General features: G+C 43.8%; 1 protein-coding gene across 3 annotated transcripts in view; it reads left to right on the forward strand.

Annotated features, from left to right (window-relative positions):
• CSMD2 (CUB and Sushi multiple domains 2) overlaps positions 1–23,751 on the forward strand; it is a 248,594-nt gene that overhangs the window by 28,665 nt on the left and 196,178 nt on the right. For all 3 annotated transcript variants that reach the window (XM_036396894.2, XM_054517183.1, XM_054517184.1), the window contains one exon: positions 3,482–3,594. In XM_036396894.2, coding sequence (XP_036252787.1) covers positions 3,482–3,594 — 113 coding nt within the window. The remainder of the gene's footprint in view (positions 1–3,481; positions 3,595–23,751) is intronic.

Genomic DNA, 23,751 nt, shown 5'->3' on the forward strand with positions numbered 1-23,751 from the left:
AGGGTAAGCTCTGAGAACAAGCTCAGTTTATCAAATTCTAGAGGTTCTTATGGAAATTGTGTCTCCAGCCAGTGTGGGCTCTGAGAACAAGCTCAGTTTAACAATTTGTAGAGGTTCTCATGGAAATTGTGTCTCCAGTCATTGTGGGCTCTGAGAACAAGCTCAGTTTAACAATTTCTAGAGGTTCTCATGGAAATGGTGTCTCCAGCCAGTGTGGGTTGTGAGAACAAGCTCAGTTTAACAATTTGTAGAGGTTCTCATGGAAATTCTCTCTCCAGCCAGTGTGGGTTGTGAGAACAAGCTCAGTTTATCAATTTCTAGAGGTTCTCTGGAAATTCTCTCTCCAGTCATTGTGGGCTCTGAGAACAAGCTCAGTGACAATTTCATGCCCTCGTGCACAGGAATTTCTCTTTTAAAGCCCTGTTAGTAGAAAACAGCAGTTGTGCTGGAATAAATGCTGCAGGGCAGTGTTGTTTCAGGTAACATTTAATTCCTGTGACTCCTGGGGGACAGCAGCTCTTCCTTACAGGTAAAGGACATGTTCCTGTTGCCCTGAATTAAAAGCAACATCTGCAAAGTGTTCTCCCCTCTTAGCACAGGGGCTGTGAGCAGAATCCACGATGCAGAAAGCTCAGCTCAGAGGGAGCAGATCCACTCTGGGTAATGAAAGGCATTAAAAAATTCTGGGTGATGGTGTGGGCTGATCAGGGGAAGATAAATCAGCAGGTTCTGCTTTTATTAAAGCTGGTCCAGGCATTTCCTGGATTATTTTTTTTTTAAGTGTGTGGACGTTTCAGCAGGCCACTCTAATTAAACTGCCAAATTAATTAATAAAAAACAATGACACTTCCACTCAGCACAGTAAAAACTGAATCCTTCTGGCTCCTGGAAGCTCTGATTGTTAATAAACAGGAGCAATTGTCCTTCCAGCTTGTCCAGAGCGTGGATTTTATGCTGAGGGCTGGTCAGTGCTGCTATGCTGACATTAAAACTTAAATCATGGGCTGGCAACTCCGTGAGCTCTGCCAATAACTGGAAATTTTGCTTCAATAAAGTTCTCAGGCAGAGCCTGTCAGCTCTCATCAGTCAGAGCTCAAATGTGTGTGAAAAAATATTTAGGTTTGCTCAATGAGAGGCAGAGAGAAGAGGAGGAAGTTCCCTCCCTGTCTCAGGGGCTGATGATGACTTTGAGCAGGAATTGCTTGGGCTGGGTGCTCAGAGAAATCTAAATTATTTAAATTTAAACCCTCCAAAGCTGGTTTTGTTCTGTGGGTGCCTTTTCATTCCCTGTGAGGAGAGGAAATGCCCTGAATGAAATAACATTTGCAGGTATTTCCTGAAGGGGCAGAGAGCTTTGTATCCTGCTGATCCTTTGCCCCCGTGGCGCAAAGTCTGGCTGGATAAACCTCAGAGTGTGTTGTAAGAAGCTTTAAATTCTCTTTTTTCTTATTTATCCTTGAACACTCCTGATCCCAAATGATACCAAATTCCTTCAGTTCCTGCTGCTCCTGTGGTTTGTGGAGGTTTGGGTTTGGGGCAGCTCAGGGATTGCTCCTGAATTCCTGGCCCCAGCAGTGGCAGGCAGGAATCCACCCTGGGATGGCTTCAAACTGGAAACCTGGCCAGGAATCCCCTTGGCCACGTGTAAGGAGGTTTGGAAGTTGTAAAATTGTAATTCTGGTCAACAAGCTGCTCTGGGGATGGCTCAGCACCAGGGGTTTGTGTTTGGGATTAATGAAAATCAGTAACAAACAGGTTTTTATAATAAAAATCAGTTGTCATTTAGCTGTGAGCCCATAAGGGAAGCAGGTGGGAGTTCCTGGATTTGTCCAGTTTTATTTTCTGCTCTTCACCCTGATTTGTGCCCGTGTCCTGGGAGTTCCTGCAGTGCAGCTCCCAGACCCTCTGGTGCAGCAATTTCCTGGCTGTGAGCTTGGATTTTTATCTCAGGGAGGAGCTGGGAACCATCCTTTGGTGCGTTTTGGATCTGTGCCCACATAAAACCCCCATCCTTGTCCTGGGGAGGATTCCCAGAACCTTCCAGCCTTTTCCATGTCAAACACTCCGGAGGCACCACACTGAAGGCTTTAATTAGTTGTTAACATCCATTTTTTGCCTGTTTTTTGGGTTCAGTTCAGTGCAGTTTGTAGAACACTTCAGTCAGATTTTTACTCCAAGGCTCTCAAAATATTTTAAGCATTGGGCTCACTCAGCACCCCAAAATCTCTGTCCCATGGGGTGGGTTCTGCTCCAGCATCCCAGGGCTGGCCTTGTGGAGTGTCCCAGGGCAGGTGATGGGGACCAGGGTGTGAAGCAGGGATGGCTTTGGGACAGAACCAGTGAGGAACCACAGGAGTGGAGAAAACCTGTGGAAAACTGTGGAAAACTGTGAAAAACTGTGAAAAACTGTGGAAAATCACAGGAGCAGTTCCTGTGGGCAGGCAGGAGGTGGGAAAAGCCCAGGATTTGTTGCTCTCAGGCTGTCCCAGGTGTTCTGGAGCTCTGGGCTCCTCCAGGAGTGTGATGGGATCAACCCCACTGCTGGGTTTTGTAGGGCAGGAATGCTGAGTGTGACCTTGTGTCTGGTTTTTGTAGGGCAGAAATGGGGATTGTGACCTTGCTGTGGGTTTTTCCTGGTGGGACTGACCTTGTGTGGGTTTTTCCCTGGTGGGGCTGAGCTTGTGTGGGTTTTTGTAGGGCAGAAATGGTGAATGTGACCTTGTGTGGGTTTTTCCTGGAGAGGCTGACCTGGTTGTAGGTTTTCCCTGCTGAGTGTGACCTTGTGTGTGTTTTTCCCTATGAGTATGACCTGTCTTCAGGTTTTCCCTGGTGGGGCTGACCTTGTGTGGGTTTTCCTGGTGAGTGTCACCATGCTATGGGTTTTTGTAGGGCAGCAATGGTGAGTGTGACTTTGAGTGGATTTCCCTGGTGAGTGTGACCTCACTGTGGGTTTTCCCTGTGAGTGTCACCTCACTGTGGGTTTTTGTAGGGCAGCAGTGCTGAGTGTGACCTCATGTGGGTTTTTCCTGGTGGGGCTGACCTGGCTGTGGGTTTCCCTGTGAGTGTGACCTCAATGTGGGCATTTCCCGCTGAGTGTGACCTTGTGTGTGTTTTCTTGGTGAGTATGACCCAGCTTTGGGTTTCCCTGGTGGGGCTGACCTTGTGTGTGTTTTCTTGGTGAGTGTGACCCAGCTTTGGGTTTCCTTGGTTGGACTGACCTTGCTGTGGGTTTTTCTTGGTGGGGCCTGACTTTGTGTGGATTTTTCCCCATGAGTGTGACCTTGTGTGTGTTTTTCCCTATGAGTGTGACCCAGCTTTGGGTTTCCCTGGTGGGGCTGATCTTGCTGTGGGTTTTTCCCCATGAGTGTGACCTTGTGTGGATTTTTCCCCATGAGTGTGACCTCGTGTGTGTTTTTCCCCATGAGTGTGACCTCGTGTGTGTTTCCCCTGCTGGGGCTGACCTTGTGTGTGTTTTTTGCAGGCTGACAGGCTTCCAGCTGCCTGCTCCCATCGTCAGCACGGGCCTGGTGCTGTCCCTGTGGCTCGTCAGTGACTACGCCGTCAGTGCCCAAGGCTTCCAGGCCAGCTATGAAGGTGAGTCCAGGAGGGGCTGGGACTGCACCTGAGCTGGGCCTGGGAGGTGGGAAACTGAGCTGCAGAGTCTGCACCAGGAGCTGCACATCTCTGCCCCCTCGTTGTGTAATTTAATCTGGTTTTTTTTCCAGCATTTTAATTGCTGGTTCCTTCCAGCAGAGCGTTTTGTGGGGTTTTTTTGGTTAAAAGTGTGTTCTGGTTGAATTCCCTGGAATTCTGTTGGGACAGGTGAAGGTTTTGGGACAAGTGAGGGTTTTGGGGCAGGTGAGGATTTTGGGACAGGTGAAGGTTTTGGGACAAGTGAGGGTTTTGGGACAGGTGAGGATGTTGGGACAGGTGAGGATGTTGGGACAGGTGAAGGTTTTGGGACAAGTGAGGATGTTGGGACAGGTGAGGATTTTGGTGCAGGTGAGGATGTTGGGACAGGTGAGGATATCAGAGCAGGTGAAGCTTTTGGGACAGGTGAGGATATCAGAGCAGGTGAAGCTTTTGGGACAGGTGAAGATGTCAGGACGGGTAAAGATGTTGGGACAGGTGAAGATTTGGGGGCAGATGAAGGTTTTGGGACAGTTGAGGATGTCAGGGCAGGTGAGGATTTTGGGACAAGTGAGGATGTCAGGACAGGTGAGAGTTTTGGGCAGGTGAAGCTTTTGGGACAAGTGAGGATTTTGGGACAGGTGAAGGTTTTGGGCACGTGAGGATTTTGGAACAGGTGAGGATGTCAGGACAGGTGAAGGTTTTGGGACAGGTGAAGGTTTTGGGCAGGTGAGGATGTTGGCACAGGTGATCTCAGCACCCATTAGGAGCAAAGGCAAATCCATTTACAAAACTGCTTTTCCCCCCCAGTTTTTCCCACTTTTGTTTCAGCTTTGACCATTTGCAGCCCCTGTGCTGGAGCACCTGTCAGTCTCTGTGTGAGACACTCCCAAATCCTGGCACACAGGACACGCTGCTGCTTTTGCACTTTCTTGACATTTCCAGTTGATTTTTTGGCATTTACACACAGCTCCTTGTACACTCTGTAATGTTCTTTTATTACCTTGATGCTGCAGGAAATGTTGTACAAAGGCTGGGGCCAGGGCTGCCCTTTAGTCACACACATCTGAAACGATCTGGGCTTTATTTGACTGGTGATTAGGAGGCTTTCAGGGCTCTAACTGAAGGGGAAAATAAATGTATTTAAAACTTAACCTGAGCCAGAGTGGCAGAGAGAGCGCTGGCATAAATCAGAGTTTTATTTTGAGGGTGGGAGAAGGGTTCACTTGCTGAAATACCACCCTGAGCCTGCCCCAAAGCAAATTATTCACATTTTGGGTGTTAATTAAGGCTGAAGGAGGTGATCAATGCAGTTTAGGCTGCTGCTTCAGTTCTTTGGGTGCTGGATTCCAAACTGCAGGAAATTCTCAGAACTTTGGGCCTGTAAGCCTAAGCTTAGAATTAAACCCAGGATTTGATCTGAGACCTTGGGAAAGGCTCCCAAACTGAGGTGCTGGAAATGAGAATGTGGATTTACAGTTTAAACAGAGACACATTAAGTTAAGAAGAGGGAAATTTCGAGTTTTAAAGTTTAAGATATTAAAAAAAAATAATATTAATTACAAAGGTAATCAAGGAGTTTAGGATGCAGTGCTGTAGGTTTGTGTGCCATAGCATGATTGGCTAACACTGTAGCATGAAGATGAAATATTTAAGGATTGGGTCAAAAATGTAAATATCCTTGTTAGCAGTGTTTTATTGGTCAATAAATCCTTTAAAAGTCTTGTAACTAAGGGTGTTGTGACCTTCTGACCCAGGCTGTAGCAATGTGAGCCAAACTCACCCTTCCTGCCTGTGGAGGAGATAAAAACAAATCACATCATCTCAAAACCCACAAGTCCTGTCTGTAACTCATTCAAAATCCCCTCCAAAATCCCCATACTCAGGAATCTGTGGTTTGGTCTGTGGGATTTTACTTCATTTGGGTCTGTGGAATTTTTTACTTTATTTGGGTTTGTGGGATTTTACTTTATTTGGGTCTGTGGGATTTTACTTCATTTGGGTCTGTGGGATTTCAGTTTATAGGGGTTTCTGGGATTTTTGTTCATTTAGGTTTGTGGGATTTTAGTTTATTTGGATTTTTGGGTTTTACTTTATTTGGGTATTTGGGTCTGTGGGATTTTAGTTCATTTGGCTTTGTGGGATTTTAGTTCATTTGGTTTTGTGGGATTTAATTTATAGGGTTCTCTGGGATTTTATTTATTTGGCTTTGTGGGATTTTAGTTCATTTGGCTTTGTGGGATTTTAGTTCATTTGGCTTTGTGGGATTTTATTTATTTGGCTTTGTGGGATTTTAGTTTATAGGGTTCTCTGGGATTTTATTTATTTGGGTTTGTGGTTTTTAGTTTGGTTTGGCTTTGTTTGCTTTGGGTTTTCCTCCTTTAAGAACGCTCTCAGCCTACCAAACCCAGAAGCTCATTTGGGCAACTTTTAGACAAAAAAATCTCCATTATTGAGTCCCCAAAGCCAACAAGAACTCAAACTGATCCCTCAACAGAGCCAAACTCCAGCTGGGAAAAGGGAGAAGCGCAGCAGCTTGAAAATGTGGGAATGGACCCCCCAAAATCCCATCTGGGGAGGGGAGAGAGCCTTGGGCCAGCCCAAAAATGGATTTAGGGGCTGCTGAGGAAAAAGAACTGAGGGCACCCACGGCAGGAGCTGAAAATCTGTCAGCGCCTTCTGGGGGAATTGGGACAACAGAGAGGGTTTCATTTCCATTTCAATAAAATGCTTTGATCTCAAGGTAATTTTTTTTTTTTTTACTTAGGAGCTTCCAGGAAACACCAGCAGTTCAGGGAGCTCGGTTTCAGCACGTCTCATTTGGAAAATATTGAAATTAAATGCTTTCATGCTTTTAGCATCCCTAAATTTGTTTTCTTTCCCTGTTTACTGTCCCTTGAATTCAACATGATTTCCTAATTAGCCCTGTTCACCCTCAGACTGGGGGATTTTTCCTTCTTTTCTCACTAAAGGATTTTTTCTTTTCCCAGCCCCAACCCAGCTGTGGAGTCCTGAATTTCCTTTCAGCTGCAGATTTTTATTTTTTTTTTTTTGGAGCCAGTTATAAATAATCCCAGTTAAATTTGACTGGGATGTGAATCTTGACAGCCTCATCTGGTGGAAAAAAAAAAAATCATCTTCCTAAAAATGTAGAAATGCCCATTTTTATTTTATTTTTGCTTGCCCTGGAAGGTGTGTAGAGGCTGGACTGCAAAGGGAATTAATTCCTCTCCTTGCTGCCTCACACCTGAGGAATTCACTCAGAGCTGACTTCAAATAAATCAGGCAAATTTGAGCCAGTGAGAGGAAAAGTGACACAAATGCCACAGAAATAATAAATAAAGCAGGGGATGCAGAGCAGGTGGTTCATTTGTTCACTAATGAAAGGATAAAAGAAGATTAAATTATTAAAGTAAATTCAATTATTGTGAAATCACCACCTCTGGGTGCTGTGTTAGAGTAGAGGGTGACAAATAAAAAGGGATTTAAGGAAAAACACAATGGTGGAACGTGGGTTAGGGTTGGAAAAGACTTCCCAAATCCAACTTTGGGGCAATCCCCACCTTATCAAGCAGAGCATGAGGTTGTATTTTCATTTATATCCTTGTCAGGACACAATTTCTAAATCTAACTGTAGAAGAAGGATATAATTATATATATTAAAAAAGGCTGTATATATATTTATATATTTATATATAATATAATGTGTATATACAAATATATAGATATATAATTTATTTATATTTTATATATATTACATATACATACATATGTACATTTTAAAAGGATAGAGATAATAACCAATATTAAAAATTCATATTTTAAATAGAAATTGACATAAAATACACCTGTATTTAAGTAAAATACAAATGAAGAGGGATTTGTAAAAGTAGAGGAGTGCAATAATGCCAGATGCTATTTTTCTAGGGATGTTGAACTATGGAACTTAGAATTTTACTTTAAGGATGGGTTTTTCTTTGGTGGTCTGGATTTTTCCACCCCCTCCAAAAAAGCAGAATTCAGTGGGAATTCCTGGAGGGACCCAGGGCCCTTTTTTAAAGGGGTATAAAGGGATATAAACCAATAAGTGACTATTTAAAATATATATAAACATAAAATACACAAATATTTAAGTAAAATATTTTAAAAATGCCTTTTTTTTAGGAACCTTCCTCTTTGTAACTTAAAAATTTTAATTTTAGGGCGGGGTTTTTGTTGGTGGTCTGGATTTTTCCCCCCCAAAAAAAGCAGAATTCAGTGGGAATTCCTGGAGGGACCCAGGGCCCTATTTCAAAGGGATCCAAAGGGATATAAACCAGTGTTTAAAAACCAGAGTGTTTTAAATATATTCAGACATAAAATAAATGAATATTTAAGTAAAATATTTTTAAAAACGCCCTTCTTTTTTAGGAACCTTCCTCTTTGTGACTTAAAATTTCAATTTTAATTAAATTAAAATGAAAATTAATTTTTAAAAATTAATTTAAAATTAAAATTTTAAAATTTTAGTTTTAGGGCGGGGTTTTTTGTTGGTGGGCTGGATTTCTCCCCCTCCCCAAAAAAAAAGCAGAATTCAGTGGGAATTCCTGGGGGGAAGCAGGGCCCTGTGGATCCCTGAGGAATTCCAGGGGATGAAACTTTCCCTTCCCAAGGCATCGATGGCAGCTGCAGCGAATTCTCTCTGCAAACACTGAGTGAAAAGGAGCAATTAGGGCTGCACCGACACTGCTCATTTTCAGGAATTAGAGGCGTTAAATCCCCAGGGAAAGGAGCTGGAGCTGTTTGGAGATAAATACTGGGCTCATTCTTCACAGGCTCTTTGCAGAGTTGTGCAAACAGATGGAGAAAATACAATTAAATTGTGTTTTTATTGCTGCTTCCGTCCCTCTCGGAGCATTCCTGGCTCCGGGGTTTTTTTGGGATGTTGCTGCTGCGCTTCTCCCTTTTCCCAGCTGGAGTTTGGCTCTGTTGAGGGATCAGTTTGAGTTCCTGTTGGCTCAATAATGGAGATTTTTGTCTAAAAGGTGCCCAAATGAGCTTCTGGGTTTGGTAGGCTCAGAGTGTCCTTGGTGGAGGAAAACCCAAAGCAAACAAAGCCAAACCAAACTAAAAACCACAAACCCAAATAAATAAAATCCCTCAAACCCAAATGAATAAAATCCCACAAAGCCAAATGAACTAAAATCCCACAAAGCCAAATAAATAAAATCCCAGAGAACCCTATAAACTAAAATCCCTCAAACCCAAATGAACTAAAATCCCACAAAGCCAAATGAACTTAAATCCCACAAACCCAAATAAAGAAAAATCCACAAAACCAAACAAATTAAAAAGTCACAAAAGAAACTAAAAACCCACAAAACCGACCAGCCAGAAAATCCACAAAAGCAAAACAAATAATCCATAAACCAAACAAATTAAAAGCCACAAACTCAAATAAATGAAAGGACATAAAACAAACTAAAGCCCACAAATCTGAACAAACTAAAAACCACAAACCAAATAAACTAAAAACCACAAAACCAACCAAATTAAAATCCACAAAACCAACTAAATTAAAATCCACAAAACCCAAACAAACAAAAAATCCAAACTAAAAACCACAAACCAAATGAATTGAAAAGACACAAACCCAAATGAACTAAAAACCACAAACCAAACCAAAAAAACCCCAAATTAAAGAACACACAAAGCCAAGCCAAAGACCACAAACCAAACAAATTAAAATCCACGAAACCCAAACTAAGTCCACACAAACCCAAACAAATAAAAACCCCAAATTAAAGACCACAAACCCAAATAAACTAAAAACTAATCAAACAGAAAACCCAAACTAAAGAACAAACCCAACCAAACAAAAAACCCAAATTAAAGGCCACAAACCCAAACAAACTAAAGACCACAGACCAACCAACCAAAGACACAAACCCAAACAAACTCAAAACCACCAACCAAACTAAAACCCAAACTAAACAACACCCGAAGCCAAACAAACTAAAAACCCACAAACCAAACAAACTAAAAACCACAAAACAAATCAAATTAAAATCCACAAACCCCAAACTAGATCCCCACGAACCCAAACAAGCAAAAAACCCAAATTAAAGACCACAAACCTAAATAAACTAAAGACCACAAACTAAACAAACAAAAAAAACCACAAACTCAAATAAACTAAAAACCACCAACCAAACAAACTAAAACCCAAAATAAAGACCACAAACCCAAATAAAGACCACAAACTAAACAAACAAAAAAACCACAAACTCAAATAAACTAAAAACCACCAACCAAACAAACTAAAACCCAAACTAAAGAACACACGAAGCCAAACAAAAACCCCAAATTAAAGACCACAAACCCAAACAAACCAAAAAGCAATCAAACAAAAAAAACCCCAAACTGAAGAACACACAAAGCCAAACAAACAAAAACCCCACAAAGCCAAACAAACAAAAACCCCACAAAGCCAAACAAAAACCCCACAAAGCCAAACAAAAACCCCACGAAGCCAAACAAACCCAGCGAAACATCCTGCTGCAGATACTGAGGGTGAAATATTCCAAATTTCCAATATTAATGAAGAGCTAAATGCAGAATGAGCTGGGATGCTGATGGGAAGTTCCCACTTGGAATTCTGGAATGGTTTGGGTTGGTTTTGGGTTCAAAACCGATCCCGTTCCCCCCCTGGCAGGGCAGGGACGCCTTCCATGATCCCAGGGTGGCTCCAGCCTGGCCTTGGACACCTCCAGGGATCCAGGGGCAGCCCCAGCTGCTCTGGGAGCTCCATCCCAACCCCTCCCCACCCTCACAGGGAATGATTCCACCCCAATACCTGATCAGAGCCTTCAGCTCAGGTCAATTCATCAGCTTCCAACAATTTTACCGCTTTCGAATTCCTCCTGAGCTTCAGCGCTGTCTGACGTCCTGTGGGGTTTGGAAAGTGGGGAAACAATTCCTGAATATCCTGAATATTTATTGGATCTTCCTCATCCCTTCTCCTGAGCTGTGCTCCATGAAGAAAATCAAGTTTGTAGCCCTTCACAGCTTGTGGTGATAAAGCCACGGAGAAAACAGCATGGCAGGCCATAAAATCCTGGATTTTGGGATGTGCCAGCACAGGAACTTTAATTTGCTTTTTTTTTTTTTTTTTTTTTTTCTGCAGGGATTTTTCCCTGGATTCCATGGAAAAGCAGGAGAGCAGGGCAGGGCTGTCAATACTATTGAGTGCCAGGGCTGTTCTACACAGGGCAGTGTCTGCAGGAGGAGATGGATAATCAGATTTCAAGCATAGCCCTGCATTGATTGTGTCCCCAATTAAGTGGTTTCCACCTCATATAAAACATTTGGTTTGCCTTGAGCAGGTTTTTCATGGGGAATTGTTTTTTTTTTTCCATGTCCCTGCTCACAACCTGCAGCTCCTGGTCCATTTCCACGGGTTGGAAATGAGGGATTTGGCACAAATATTCCCTGGCAGTGACGTGTGTGGGGTGCTGGATGGGAATCTGGAATCAAAATCCCTCACCTGGGCTTTTTATCCCAAATTAACCCCAATCCCTGCTGGTGCTTGGGGTCTGTGCCAGCACTGGGGGAACTGGTGTGAATAAAAACCTTGCTTTGGGTCAGAAAGACCCAAAAATTCCTCCTGCAGCATTTAGACAGCAGTTGCTGTTTTCTGGACAACTCCCAGAGCACAGAAAAGCCACCTGAGAGATCCAAAGCTGCCTTTTAAATCCTATTTAGCTGTTTATTTCCACTTTGCTCCTGATCAACAACAACAACAACAAAAAAAAAGGACAGAACAGAGCTGGAATTGTTCTCCTGGCCACAAGCACATTCCAGGCAGTGCCACTCCAGCCTTGCCAGGGGAGGGAATGGCAAATTGGCATGGCAGGGGTGATGCAGTTTATTTTTGCCAGCCTTGGCAGGAGCTGTGTGTGAGCGCTGCTCCATCGTGTCCAGTACATTTTGGGATGGGAAAATGCAGCCAGGTGTCTGCCCTGAGCAGGGGTGGTGAGCTGGGGGCTGCAGCAGGTGCTCAGGCACTCCTAAAGCAGAAAAAAATCTTGATTAGAGAGCGAAGGAATAAATGGAAATGTAGCTGTGCTGGGAATTTAGCTGGATTTGCCTGGGAGTTTGGGAGTCTTGTTCATGAATCCACACTTTTAGGTGGGGAAAGGGACAGAAGCAGGGCTGGGGATGTTCACTGAGGGTGGCTCTGCATCCAAGAGGTTCCCATGAATTCCCAAGGTCAAATATCCTTGGGGTGGGTGCAGGAGCTGCAGCCGAGAGAGGAGAAACCCCTTAAAAACTCAATTTCCATGGATTTTTCTGCCTCTGAGCCTGTGACCCTCAGCTGCTGATTCCAAAGGATCTTCCTGATGGAATCACCTCATCCCAGAGCATTCTCAGGGTTGGGAGCACCTGAATTTTGGGGTGGATCCCGTGGATTTCCTGAGGTGCAGGATGGGCTGAGCTTGGTGCTGCAGCTCCTTGGGGCTGCCATCACTGAGCACAACGCATCAACAGGGAAATAAAAACTCAGGATTCAGATTTCCAAAGCCCAGGGTTCAGATTTCCAAAGCCAAGAGTTCAGATTTTTCGAGCACACAATTCAGATTTTTCGAGCACACAATTCAGATTTTTAGGGCACACAATTCAGATTTTTCGAGCACACAATTCAGATTTTTAGGGCACACAATTCAGCTCGTGCTGTTGCTCCTGGAGTGCTCAGTGGGATTTTTGGAGCTGGAAAATCCTGGAATGCCTGCCCTGGGAATGGCAGTGACCGGGATTTACTGGGGATTCCTGTCCTGGACATTGGGGATTGGTGGCTGTGGATGTGCTGCTCCCATTCCTGCTGCTGTTCCCATTGTTCCAACAAGGGCAGAGGGAAAATTCCCACTGAAATCTGTGTGGATTTAGGATTTTCCTGCTTTTCCCCTCCCATTTAGGGTTTGGTGGCTGTGGATGTGCTGCTCCCATTCCTGCTGCTGTTCCCATTGCTCCAACGAGGGCAGAGGGAAAAATCCCACTGAAATCTGTGTGCATTTGGGATTTTCCTGCTTTTCCCCTCCCAATCAGGGTTTGGTGGCTGTGGATGTGCTGCTCCTGCTGTCCCTGAGTGTTCCCATTGCTCCAGTGAAGGGAGAGGGAAAATTCCCACTGAAATCTGTGTGGATTTGGGATTTTCCTGCTTTTCCCCTCCCATTTAGGGTTTGGTGGCTGTGGATGTGCTGCTCCTGCTGTCCCTGAGTGTTCCCATTGCTCCAGTGAAGGCAGAGGGAAAAATCCCACTGAAATTCATGTGAATTTTGGATTTTCCTGCTTTTCCTCCCCAATCCAGCCCAGCAGAGCCAGGTCCCTGAGTGTTCCCATTGCTCCAATGAAAGGAGAGGGGAAAATTCCCACTGAAATCTGTGTGGATTTGGGATTTTCCTACTTTTCCCCTCCCATTTAGGGTTTGGTGGCTGTGGATGTGCTGCTCCTGCTGTCCCTGAGTGTTCCCATTGCTCCAGTGAAGGCAGAGGGAAAAATCCCACTGAAATCTGTGTGCATCTGGGATTTTTCTGCTTTTCCCCTCCCAATCCAGCCCAGCAAAGCCAGGTCCCTGCGTATTTTCCCATTTTTCCAAGGAGGACAGAGGGAAAAATCTCATTTAAATCCATGTGATTTTGGGATTTTCCTACTTTTCCCCTAATCCAGCCCAGCACAGCCACATCCCAGGGCTGGGTAATTTTCTCCCCATCAGGATCTCAGACTCACCCAGCTCTCCAGGGAAGGAAGAGTCAAACCTTCCTTCCTTTTATTTTATTTTATTTTTTTCCTTTTTAGCCACACAAAAAGATTTTTATGACTTCAATGAGCTCCCAGCCAGTCTGCTTTAATATCCCACTAATTGATTTTAAGGCTTGGAAGCAGCAGAGCTAATTAGCATTTGCTGACTCAGCCCCAAGCCCCCCTCCCTCAGACATTGACCCACGTTTGCTGCAGCCCTAAATGAAGTCGAGGGAATATTAAGTGTCTCCCATTGGCGTGTCATTTGCATATGCAAATGAGCCCAATCAGGAGGCTCTATTAAAGCATTTAAGCAAATTCAAGTGACACTTGCAGTGAAGGAGCTGCCACTCCTGGGTGAGGGAGGAGAGGGAAAAAATCAGTGCAGGAGCCTCTGAGGGAGCTCTGGAGCTCGAATTTGGCCAATTTTGGTGCTAAATTTTTTCCAATTTTACTGCTTGACTTTTTCCCATTTTGCTGCCTTAATTTGGTCCATTTTGGTGCCTAATTTGCCCCATGATGTTACTTTAATTTTTCCCATTATGGTGCTTTAATTTGTCCGGTTTTGGTGCTGAGTTTGGCCCATTATGGTGCTTGAGTTTGGCCCATTTTGGTGCTGAATTTGTCCAATTTTACTGCTTGAATTTGGCCCATTCTGGTGCTGAATTTGTCCAATTTTACTGCTTGAATTTGTCCCATTTTGGTGCTGAATTTGGCCCATTTTGGTGCTGAATTTGCCCCATGAAGGTGCTTTAATTTTTACCATTATGGTGCTTTAATTTGTCCGGTTTTGGTGCTGAATTTGGCCCATTATGGTGCTTGAGTTTGGCCCATTTTGGTGCTGAACTTGTCCAGTTTTAGTGCTTGAATTTGGCCCATTTTGGTGCTGAATTTGTCCAATTTTACTGCTTGAATTTGGCTCGTTCTGGTGCTTAATTTGTCCCATTTTACTGCTTGAATTTGGCCCATTTTGGTGCTTAATTTTTCCCATTTTGCTGCTGAATTTGGCCCCTTATTGTGCCTGAATTTGTCCCATTTTGCTGCTGAATTTGTCCCATTCTGATGCCTGAATTTGGCCCATTATGGATGCTGAGTTACTCTATTTGTATCAAACACATCTATTAATGTATGTAAGTAAATCCAGGTGTTTCTCCTCTGCTGGATCAAACCTCCACATCCAGATCTTTGTGATCCCAGCAAGTCCCATGAAATGCTGGGAGCACTTTTCAGCCTGAGGGGGGGAAAAAACATGAGCTCATTCAATTCCAGAGAGCTTCTGGTGCCAAAACAAGGGAGAAAACAAAAAAAAAAAAAAAAAATCACATTTTTTCTGCCTGGGAATGGGCAGTGAGCAGTGCAGAATGGAGGGAGGGGAATTTGGCAGCTCTGATGTTATTCCACAAACAGGCAGCGTGGCATGGCTGGATATTTTCAGCTTTGCACAAAAGCTGAGGGGAAAGAAAGAGGCTGGGTAAAAAAAGCTTGGGGAAAATGGGTTCCAAATAACCCATTCAGAGCCCAAAACTGAGTCCAGAGCAGTCTTCCCTTTTTGTTTCTTCCCTGATGGTTTTTAGGAAGAATTTGTCCTTAAATTACTTATTTATTACTGTGGAGCATCTGGAATTTAACTGGAATTTTTATCTGACTTTTCCTCTGGGCCCTGCTGGAGCTGGGAGTGTGGAAATTCCATCTCCTGGTTGGAGGAACAAACCTGAATTTCCCAAAATGAATTGTGAAATGTCCATTTGTGACCGTGCTGAATTGTGAAATGAGCTGATTGTTTTGCCCTGGCCTCGTGGGGGAAGCAAATTTGCAGGAATATTTCTTCCCTCTCATTTCCCTCCCCATTTTTCCTTCATTCTGGTGGATTTTCCCCACAGCTGGGTGTCCCATTTGTACAAACCCACATCATTTATCCCGAATTTGGGAGCATCTCCTGCTTCAGCCTCTTCCCAACCCTTCCAGAGTTTTTTGCTGCTGGAATTTTGGTTTTTTCCCAATGCTGTGTCATTGAATTCTGTGGATTTTCCCCCCTCCTGCAGATTTTTAATCCCTTTAGTGCTGCTCTGTAGGGCTTGGCTGGAGCTCAGGGATGTCTGGGATGGGGTTGGAGCCGCCCTGGATTTACCAGGACCTGGAGCTTGGTGCGGAATTCTCCTTTCAGATCAAAAATTACATAAAACCCTGCTCAGTGTGAGGGAAACAAACAGGATTTGAAGCCCAGGAGTCTCCAAAATCTTCATGGAACTGACAGAGAGGTGATTCCAGAATTGTCCAGGGAAATGGGAGCAGTTTGTTCCACAGGCCGTGTCAGAAATTGTTGGATTTGTGTTTTTTCAGAGTGTTCTGGACAGAGACCCAGGTCCCAGACTGTCCTGGAATTCACATTCCAGACATTTTCTTATACATTTATAAATATTTATAGATTTAATGCTCTAAACGAAACCAGAGGAATCTTTTTTTTTTTTTCCATTTAAAATACATTGGAATAATGAATATTGTTTTTAACCCGCTCCTCAGTGCCAACTCACATCCTATAAAATTAAACCTAGAGCACAGAATAGGAGGAAAAATTTATTTATTCCCTACAATAACCCCATTAATTGCATTTTGATGGGAATTCCCAACCAAGTCCTGGTGTTTTTATCCCAAACCATCTCCCAGCATTTCAACAATGGGATTTTGTGGCCTCAGGAACTGGTGGCTGCTAAGGAAAGAATTCAGCAGGGGAAAAAAAAACCCCAAACTTTCCTGGAAGTCAAATTCCTGATCTACGTTTGTAATTCTGCATGAGCAGATCCTCAGCGGGCCAGAGCAGCTGGAATTTGGATATTTTACAGAAAAAAAATCCATGTTCTGCTGCAAGGGCAATGGAGCAGAGCACAACAAAGCCCTGGAGCAATTTGTGTGAGCAGCAATTGGAGCCCTGAAATTCCCCCTGGAAATTCCAGGGGCAGCCTTGGAAGCAGTGGCTGGGAACAGAGCAGGGAATATTCTGATTTATTTTTTTTTTGTGGAGAAATCAGCTGGGAAGGGAAAGTTTTGGGATCTTGGAGAAGGGTCGGGTTGGGTTGGGCCTGCCCAGGTTGTGCAGCCCCTGGAACTCTGATTTTGATGGAATTCTGGGCCCTGCAGGAGAAGATTCAGGCCGGTTGGGAGGGTTTCTGTTTGGGGTTTTTTTGGGTTCAGTCCAGCCCTTTCTCTTCCCCCTTGCTCTGAGTCCTTTAAAGCAGATCTGAGTCCTGTTTCCATGACAATGTTTGTACGGTAGATGCTTTGCTGTATGGATATATAGATTTTTTTTCATTTGTAACAACTCCCCTGCATGAATTCCTGGTGTATTTAAGGTCTCCTTGAGCTGTTTGGAACATTTATTCCAAATTATATATATTTTAATATATAAAAAATTATATATATATAAAAATCACATATATATTAAATATATTATTTTATATATATTTTATAAATTACATATATTAAATATTATATATATTTTATATATAATTCAATATAAAGTTTTCTATATCATATATAATCACATATAATTCTATATTAACATACAATATAGATAATAGATTAGATTATATATTAATATAATGTATAATCTATTAATCTAGCATCTGTATTGTATATTAATACAATTCAGTTATTTCATCTTCCAATAATTTCAGCAGCAAAGTGAAAAATTCTCCAAAATCCGGAAAATTTCCTGTAAATTCCCCAGTTTTGTGCAGAAATTAATTGTGCAGAAATTAATTAATATATTGATACATTTAATTATATTATATAATAATTATGTGTTATATGTTATATATTGTATTATATATAGTATAATATATGTAATATATATTTTATATATTATATATTTATACATTCTACACCATATATTTTATATAATATAAAATATATTATAAATAATATATATAATGTATAGTGTATAAATATATAATATATAACGTATAATATATAATATGTTATATATTATATATTATTTATTATATATTATACGTTATCTATTATATATTATATATTATTTATTATATATTCTATATTATATATTATATATTATATATTATATATTATATATTATATATTATATATTATATATTATACATTATACATTATACATTATACATTATATATTATATATTATATCCAGCCTTGCAATCTGGAGCAGCAAAGGTGCTGAAATCAGGAGAAATTTCTGTCCCTGAACAGATTCAGGCACTGGGGAGATCCCAAGTGCAGCTGAAAGAGCTGAGCCCTTCCCAGCCCCTGCTTGTGCTGAGCCCTGGGCGTGTTTTTATGACATAATTGGATCACTTGAGCTGTGTTTGCAGTGAAGGGGATGAAATTACCATCTGGAGGTTTGGGGTTTTTTATTTTTCATCAGTTATGACCACAAATTAATAATGAGTCTGCAGAGCTGGAGGCAGCTGGTGACCAGAATTGCTGTGGCAGCTCTGTGGGCTGTTTGTGGCACCGTCCTTGGGATGGTTTTGGTTCCTGGCTGTTGATGGGAGGTGGCTGCACTGCCAGCTCAGCCTCCTTGGGCTCTTGGTGTCCTGTTTTGGTGTCAGGGATGTGATATTTCATTTTTTCCCCCTCTTCCCAAGTGCACTTCCCGCAATTTCTGTGCTCTCACTCCTGCTCTGGGAGGTTGATGTCCTGGGAAGTCTTTTTTTACAAAATATTGAGCATTTGGTGGTTTTGGGTAGCCAGGCTTCCCAAAGAAGGAACAGAGAAAGATGAACTGTGAGAGGGGTGAAACAAGAAGGAATAAATTCCCAAAGCAGTTGGGAAATGAAAACAAACAAGTTTATCCCTGTTTATCAGTGGGTGTGAGGCAGCCCTTGTGGAGTCTGAGAGGAGCTGAAGGAAGTGGAAGCTGTGAATTTTGGGGATTTCTGCCCCAGCCCTGAGCATTATTCATGGTTTAACCTCAGGGCAGCTGAGCCGGCTGTCTCCTCACCTGGGGAGAAGGGAGAGCAGGAATGTGCTGGGAAATGCCCACCTGCCCTTCCAAAAGGCTGCTGGGCCCCCAGCTTGGGAAGGATTTTGGGACTCCTGAGCTCATCCAGAGGGGCTGGGAACACAAACCCTGTGAGTGAGGAGCCCCTGAGGGAGCTGGGGGTGCTCAGCCTGGAGAAAAGGAGACTCAGGGGTGCCCTCATCTGCAGCTCCTGAAAGGTGCCTGTGCTCAGCTGGGGCTGGGCTCTTTCTCCAGGAGCTGACAGAACCAGAGCACACAGCCTCGAGCTGCCCCAAGGGAAATACAGGCTGGATATCAGGAAAAAGGATTTTCACAGAAAGGTGATAAAGTTCTGGAATGTTCTGCTCGGGGAGGGGGTGGAGTCCCCATCCCTGGGGGTGTTTAACAAAGCCTGGATGTGGCACTGGGTGCCAGGGTTGAGTTGAGGGGTTGGGACCTGGACTCAATGATCTTGAAGGTCTCTTCCAACCCAGTCATTCTGAAATTCTGTGAATTTGTGTTCCCTGGGCATTCCTGGGGTGTTTGTTCTGCCCAGGGAGGTGGTGCAGTCACCATCCCTGGATGGGTTTAAAACAAGCCTGGATGTGGCACTGGGTGCCAGGGTTGAGTTGAGGGGTTGGGGCATGGACTTGAGGATCTTGCAGGTCTCTTCCAACCCTGTGATTTTGTGAATTCTGTAAATTCTGGGAATTTTGAGATTTTGAGAACACCCTGGGCAATTCTGGGGTGTTTGTTCTGCCCAGGGAGGTGCTGGAGTCCCCATCCCTGGGTGTGTTTAACAAAGCCTGGATGTGGCCCTGGGTGCCAGGGTTGAGTTGAGGTGTTGGGGCATGGAGGACTTGATGATCCTGAAGGTCTCTTCCAACCCAGTGATTCTGTGATTCTGTGGAAGCTGGGAGTGAGGGAGAGCTGAGCCGTGTGTGACCCTGTGGGGACCCCCAGGTGACACCTGGAGCATGGCTGTGTCCCCAGCCCTGCCCATTGCAGAGGAGGCTGTGAGCCCAGGAATGCAGTGTAGTGGTGCAATATTTATTTTATTTACCGTTTTATTTATTTATTTAGCAGATGGAGCTGGCTGCAGCCCCCGCTCCCGGGTGAGGAGCCAGCAGCCAGAGGAGATCAATGAGCAGCTGAACAATGTGGCCTCTAAAGTTGGAAGTGGCTTTTTTCCCCCAGAACAAAGAGTGTTCCATGGGCAGGGCCGGCTGCAGGGAGGAGCAGAGCAGACCAACACTGGCCCCCAGTGTCTGAGTGGGATCAGTTCAGACGGAGCAGGGGCAGCTCAGGCTGGTCCCACGCTGAGCTCTCAGCACGGAGCGAGGGCTCTGATCTGCCCGGGTGTGACCGTGCCACAGGGTCCGAGGATGAGGGAGGAGATGAGGATCTGACTCCATGTTTCACAAGGCTGATTTATTATTTTATGATATATATTGTATTAAAACTATACTAAAAGAATGGAAGAAAGGATTTCATCAGAAGGCTGGCTAAGAATAGAATAGGAAAGAATGATAACAAAGACTTGTGGCTCGGGCTCTCTGTCCGAGCCAGCTGGGCTGTGATTGGCCATTAATTAGAAACAACCACATGAGCCCAATCCCAGATGCACCTGTTGCATTCCACAGCAGCAGATAACCATTGGTTACATTTTGTTCCTGAGGCCTCTCAGCTTCTCAGGAGGAACAATCCTAAAGAAAGGATTTTCTATAAAAGATGTCTGCGACACCCTGGCAGCTCAGCTCCTCTCTGCTCCACTCTGGGGCCTGGAGAGGCTGCCTGGAACAGCCTGGACAGAGTTAAGGGAATAATTTACATTATTTATTTATTAAAAGGGTTTATGAAAAGGTTTGTACAGGATGCACCTTGGGCAGCACAAGGACATTTCCCCCTCTCTCCCAAGAGCCTGGCTGAAGCTACACCCAAGATAGACCCTGAGTTTTATAACTTATAAATCTTTTATAAGTTTTATTTATATATTGATGTTAACTGTCCAATTCCAGCTCCAGGTGATGCAGTCCCACCCTCCCAGTTTGCTCCCCTCCATTCCTGCTGTTTGCACTTTTTGGGGCTGAGGCTGCAGCGGCGTCCTTGGTTCTGGGGCTGGAAATTGATTGTGAGACTGAGCTGTGAGGAGAACTTGCTAGAACACTTTATATGGAGTTCAGAATTAGGGTTTATATTATTAGGGTACGTACAATGCAGTATAGAATCTGGAAAATATGAAAGTTAAAATTTGAGGCATCATTTTGGTGCCTGCTCTGCTCTCCTGGTGCTGCATTTTCCCCACCCAGAGCAGTGAGGTGTCTTTGTTTTACAAACAGACTGAGGGTAGAAAAGTTCAGGTACAGAGAGGTGAAAGAAGCAATGGGAATAACCATAAATTCCATAGGAATTCCACTGACTGACACAGATTGTTACTCACTCAGACTGTGCTGAGTCTCTGGATTTGGAAGGATTTAAAAAAGAGACACAAGGAAAAGGAAAAAGGGGGGTGCATTGGAAGGGAGTCTGTGTTAGGTGACCTGGGAAGTCTGAACCTCTCAAATACCCAGGAAAGAGAGAGGGAAATGGAGCTGGGAAATTGGGATAAAAAGGAGGCTGTGTCCTCTAAAACTGTGAGAGACCCCATGGAGGATCCCCGTGGTCTCTCCCTGGGAAGTTGTGATAAAAAGGAGGCTACATCCTCTAAAAATTTGAGAGGCCCCATGGAGAATCCCCCATGGCCTCTCCCTTTATTCTGATTCAGTTCCAGGACTCCCGTGTCTCCTGTTTGGGCAGACGTTTGAGGATGGATTTCCCTGGCACCATGGAATGGTTAACCCTGGCCCCAGGGAGGGAGGGAGGCAGTGCAGACCCACCCTCTCCTCCCTGGGGAAAGCTTTTGGAGTCACTGTGCAGCTGTTAAATGCCAGTTCAGTGGAGCTTTTAAACACACACTTAAAGCGTTGCTGCTCAGCAAAACACTTCAGCACCTCCTTTAAACGAAGCTGAGCTCGGGTGTTGTGGCACTGGGAGGCTGGAGCTGCTCAGGGGGATGAAACATCCCTGGGTGTGGGGCTGCTGGGAGGGAAAACCAGCACTGGGAGAGAAAAAAAAAACAGTGAAAAGGATCCCACTGATTGATAATGGGAAAAGAGATTTGATTTGACAAATAAACTTCAGGTTTGCTGAGAAATGAAATTGGACATTGAGAGATGAATGGGGGAAGAAAAAGCCCTAAATTCTGTAAGAATTAAAAATTCAAAGGGAGGGTTGCACATTAGAGGGGAATCTTTGGGATCGGGTGTTGTGGGAAGTCTGAACCTCTCAAGTACCTCAGCAATGGGGAAAAACCCCTAAATTCTGTAAGAATTAGAAATTAAAAGGGAAGGTTGTACATTAGAGAGGAATCTTTGGGATCAGGTGTTCTGGGGAGTCTGAACCTCTCAAGTACCTCAGAAACGGGGAAAGAGAGAAGGGAAATGCAGCTGGGAAATTGGGATAAAAAGGAGGCTGCGTCCTCCAAAAATGGGAGAGGCCCCAGGGAATGCCCCATGGCCTCTGCCTTGATTGGAATAAAGTTCCAGGACTCCTCTGTCTCCTTTTTGGCCACAAACCTCTGGTGTTTGTGGATGGGTTTTCCTGACAATCTGAAGCTCTGAAGCAGGGGTGGCAGAGAGCCCCATGTGCTGAGGCTGCTCCCCACATCCCACCCTGAATTTCCCCTGACCCCTCTGCTCCCCTGCCTCACTTCTGCGGATGAGGATTTACTCAAAGCCAAGCTCCTCCTCTCCCAGCCTCTGGGATATCCTTGGAAGTTGCACTGAACTTTGCTCAGAAGTTGCTGAGGCACGTTCCAGAAAGGGAAATTGAAAACTGAGTTTCCAAAAAGGAGGGGAAAAAAAAAAAATCCACCCAAAAAGGGCCAGAACTGCTCCCACAAACAAGATGGACGATGAACCATTATCCAAAAGTGACTTTCTGGCTGGTTTTTAGTGAACAGAGAAATATTGGAGGGGGGGGGTAAAAGTAGTTTCCATTTAGTTTTATCTCTGGCTGTACTGGAAACAAATCACGGCATGAAAAGAAAAGGGATAAAATGAAACAAAAATGATCCCATTTATTTCCTTTGCTGTAGCACGCTCTGGACAGTTCTTGTGAAGATTAAAACTCTTGTGAGCTCAAGCAGATTGTGCTAAAACACTGCTGGAATATCTCAGACAGTGCTGGGGTATCTCTGGAGTACTTGGCCCAAAATTATGGATGGAGAGTGGGAGGAAACGGCTCTGGGTGGGTCCCTCCTCCACTCTCCACCTCCTCCATGGGTGCCCACTGAACTTTTGAATTGTGATGGAAATCTCAGATATTCTCTTAGAAATCTGGATCTTAGAAATCTTAGAAATCTGGATATTCTCTTTTAAAAAAAATCTGATTTTTCCCTTGAATTTCTTGGATCCAGTGCAGGCTGGCTCGTTAAGAGAATATCTCCCTGTCCTGGCTCTCCTGTTGATTCCTGTGCATATCTTGACTTGCAACCCCCTCAAAAGTCCAGGGAAAGCAGGAAAAAGCAAAGAAAGGTTAAAAAAATGTGAATGAGGATTAATTTGGAGCTGTGTGTGCAGCACTGCCTGAGGTCAATGGTTTTCATGATTCCTGTGGATATCTTGACTTCCAATCCCCCAGAAAATCCAGGAAAAGAAGGAAAACACAAAGATTAAAAAAAAAAAAAATTAAAAATCTGAATGAGGATTAATTTGGAGCTGTGTGTGCCTGAGCCAAGTGCTTGAGGTCAATGGTGGTGTTGATTCCTGTGGATTTCTTGACTTCCAACCTCCACAAAAGTCCAGGAAAAGCCCCCCAAAATCCAGGAAAACACAAAGAAATATATAAAAAAAAAATTAAAAATCTGAATGAGGATTAATTTGGAGCCGTGTGTGCAGCACTGCCTGAGCCAAGTGCTTGAGGTCAATGGTGTTGTTGATTCCTGTGGATATCTTGACTTCCAACCTCCACAAAAATCCAAGAAAAGCAGGGAATCACAAAGAAAGGTTAAAAAAAAATCTTAAAAAAATCTGAATGAGGGTTAATTTGGAGCCGTGTGTGCAGCACTGCCTGAGCCAAGTGCTTGAGGTCAGTGGTGTTGTTGATTCCTGTGGATATCTTGACTTCCAGGCCCCCCAAAAAATTCAGGAAAAGCCCCCAAAAATCCAGGAAAACACAAAGAAAGGTTAAAAAAAAATCTTTAAAAATCTGAATGAGGATTAATTTGGAGCCGTGTGTGCAGCACTGCCTGAGCCAAGTGCTTGAGGTCTTGAGGTCAGTGGTGTTGTCGATTCCTGTGGATATCTTGACTTCCAACCTCCACAAAAGTCCAG

Source organism: Molothrus ater, chromosome 24, assembly GCF_012460135.2.
Source record: "Molothrus ater isolate BHLD 08-10-18 breed brown headed cowbird chromosome 24, BPBGC_Mater_1.1, whole genome shotgun sequence".
Classification (NCBI taxonomy): domain Eukaryota; kingdom Metazoa; phylum Chordata; class Aves; order Passeriformes; family Icteridae; genus Molothrus; species Molothrus ater.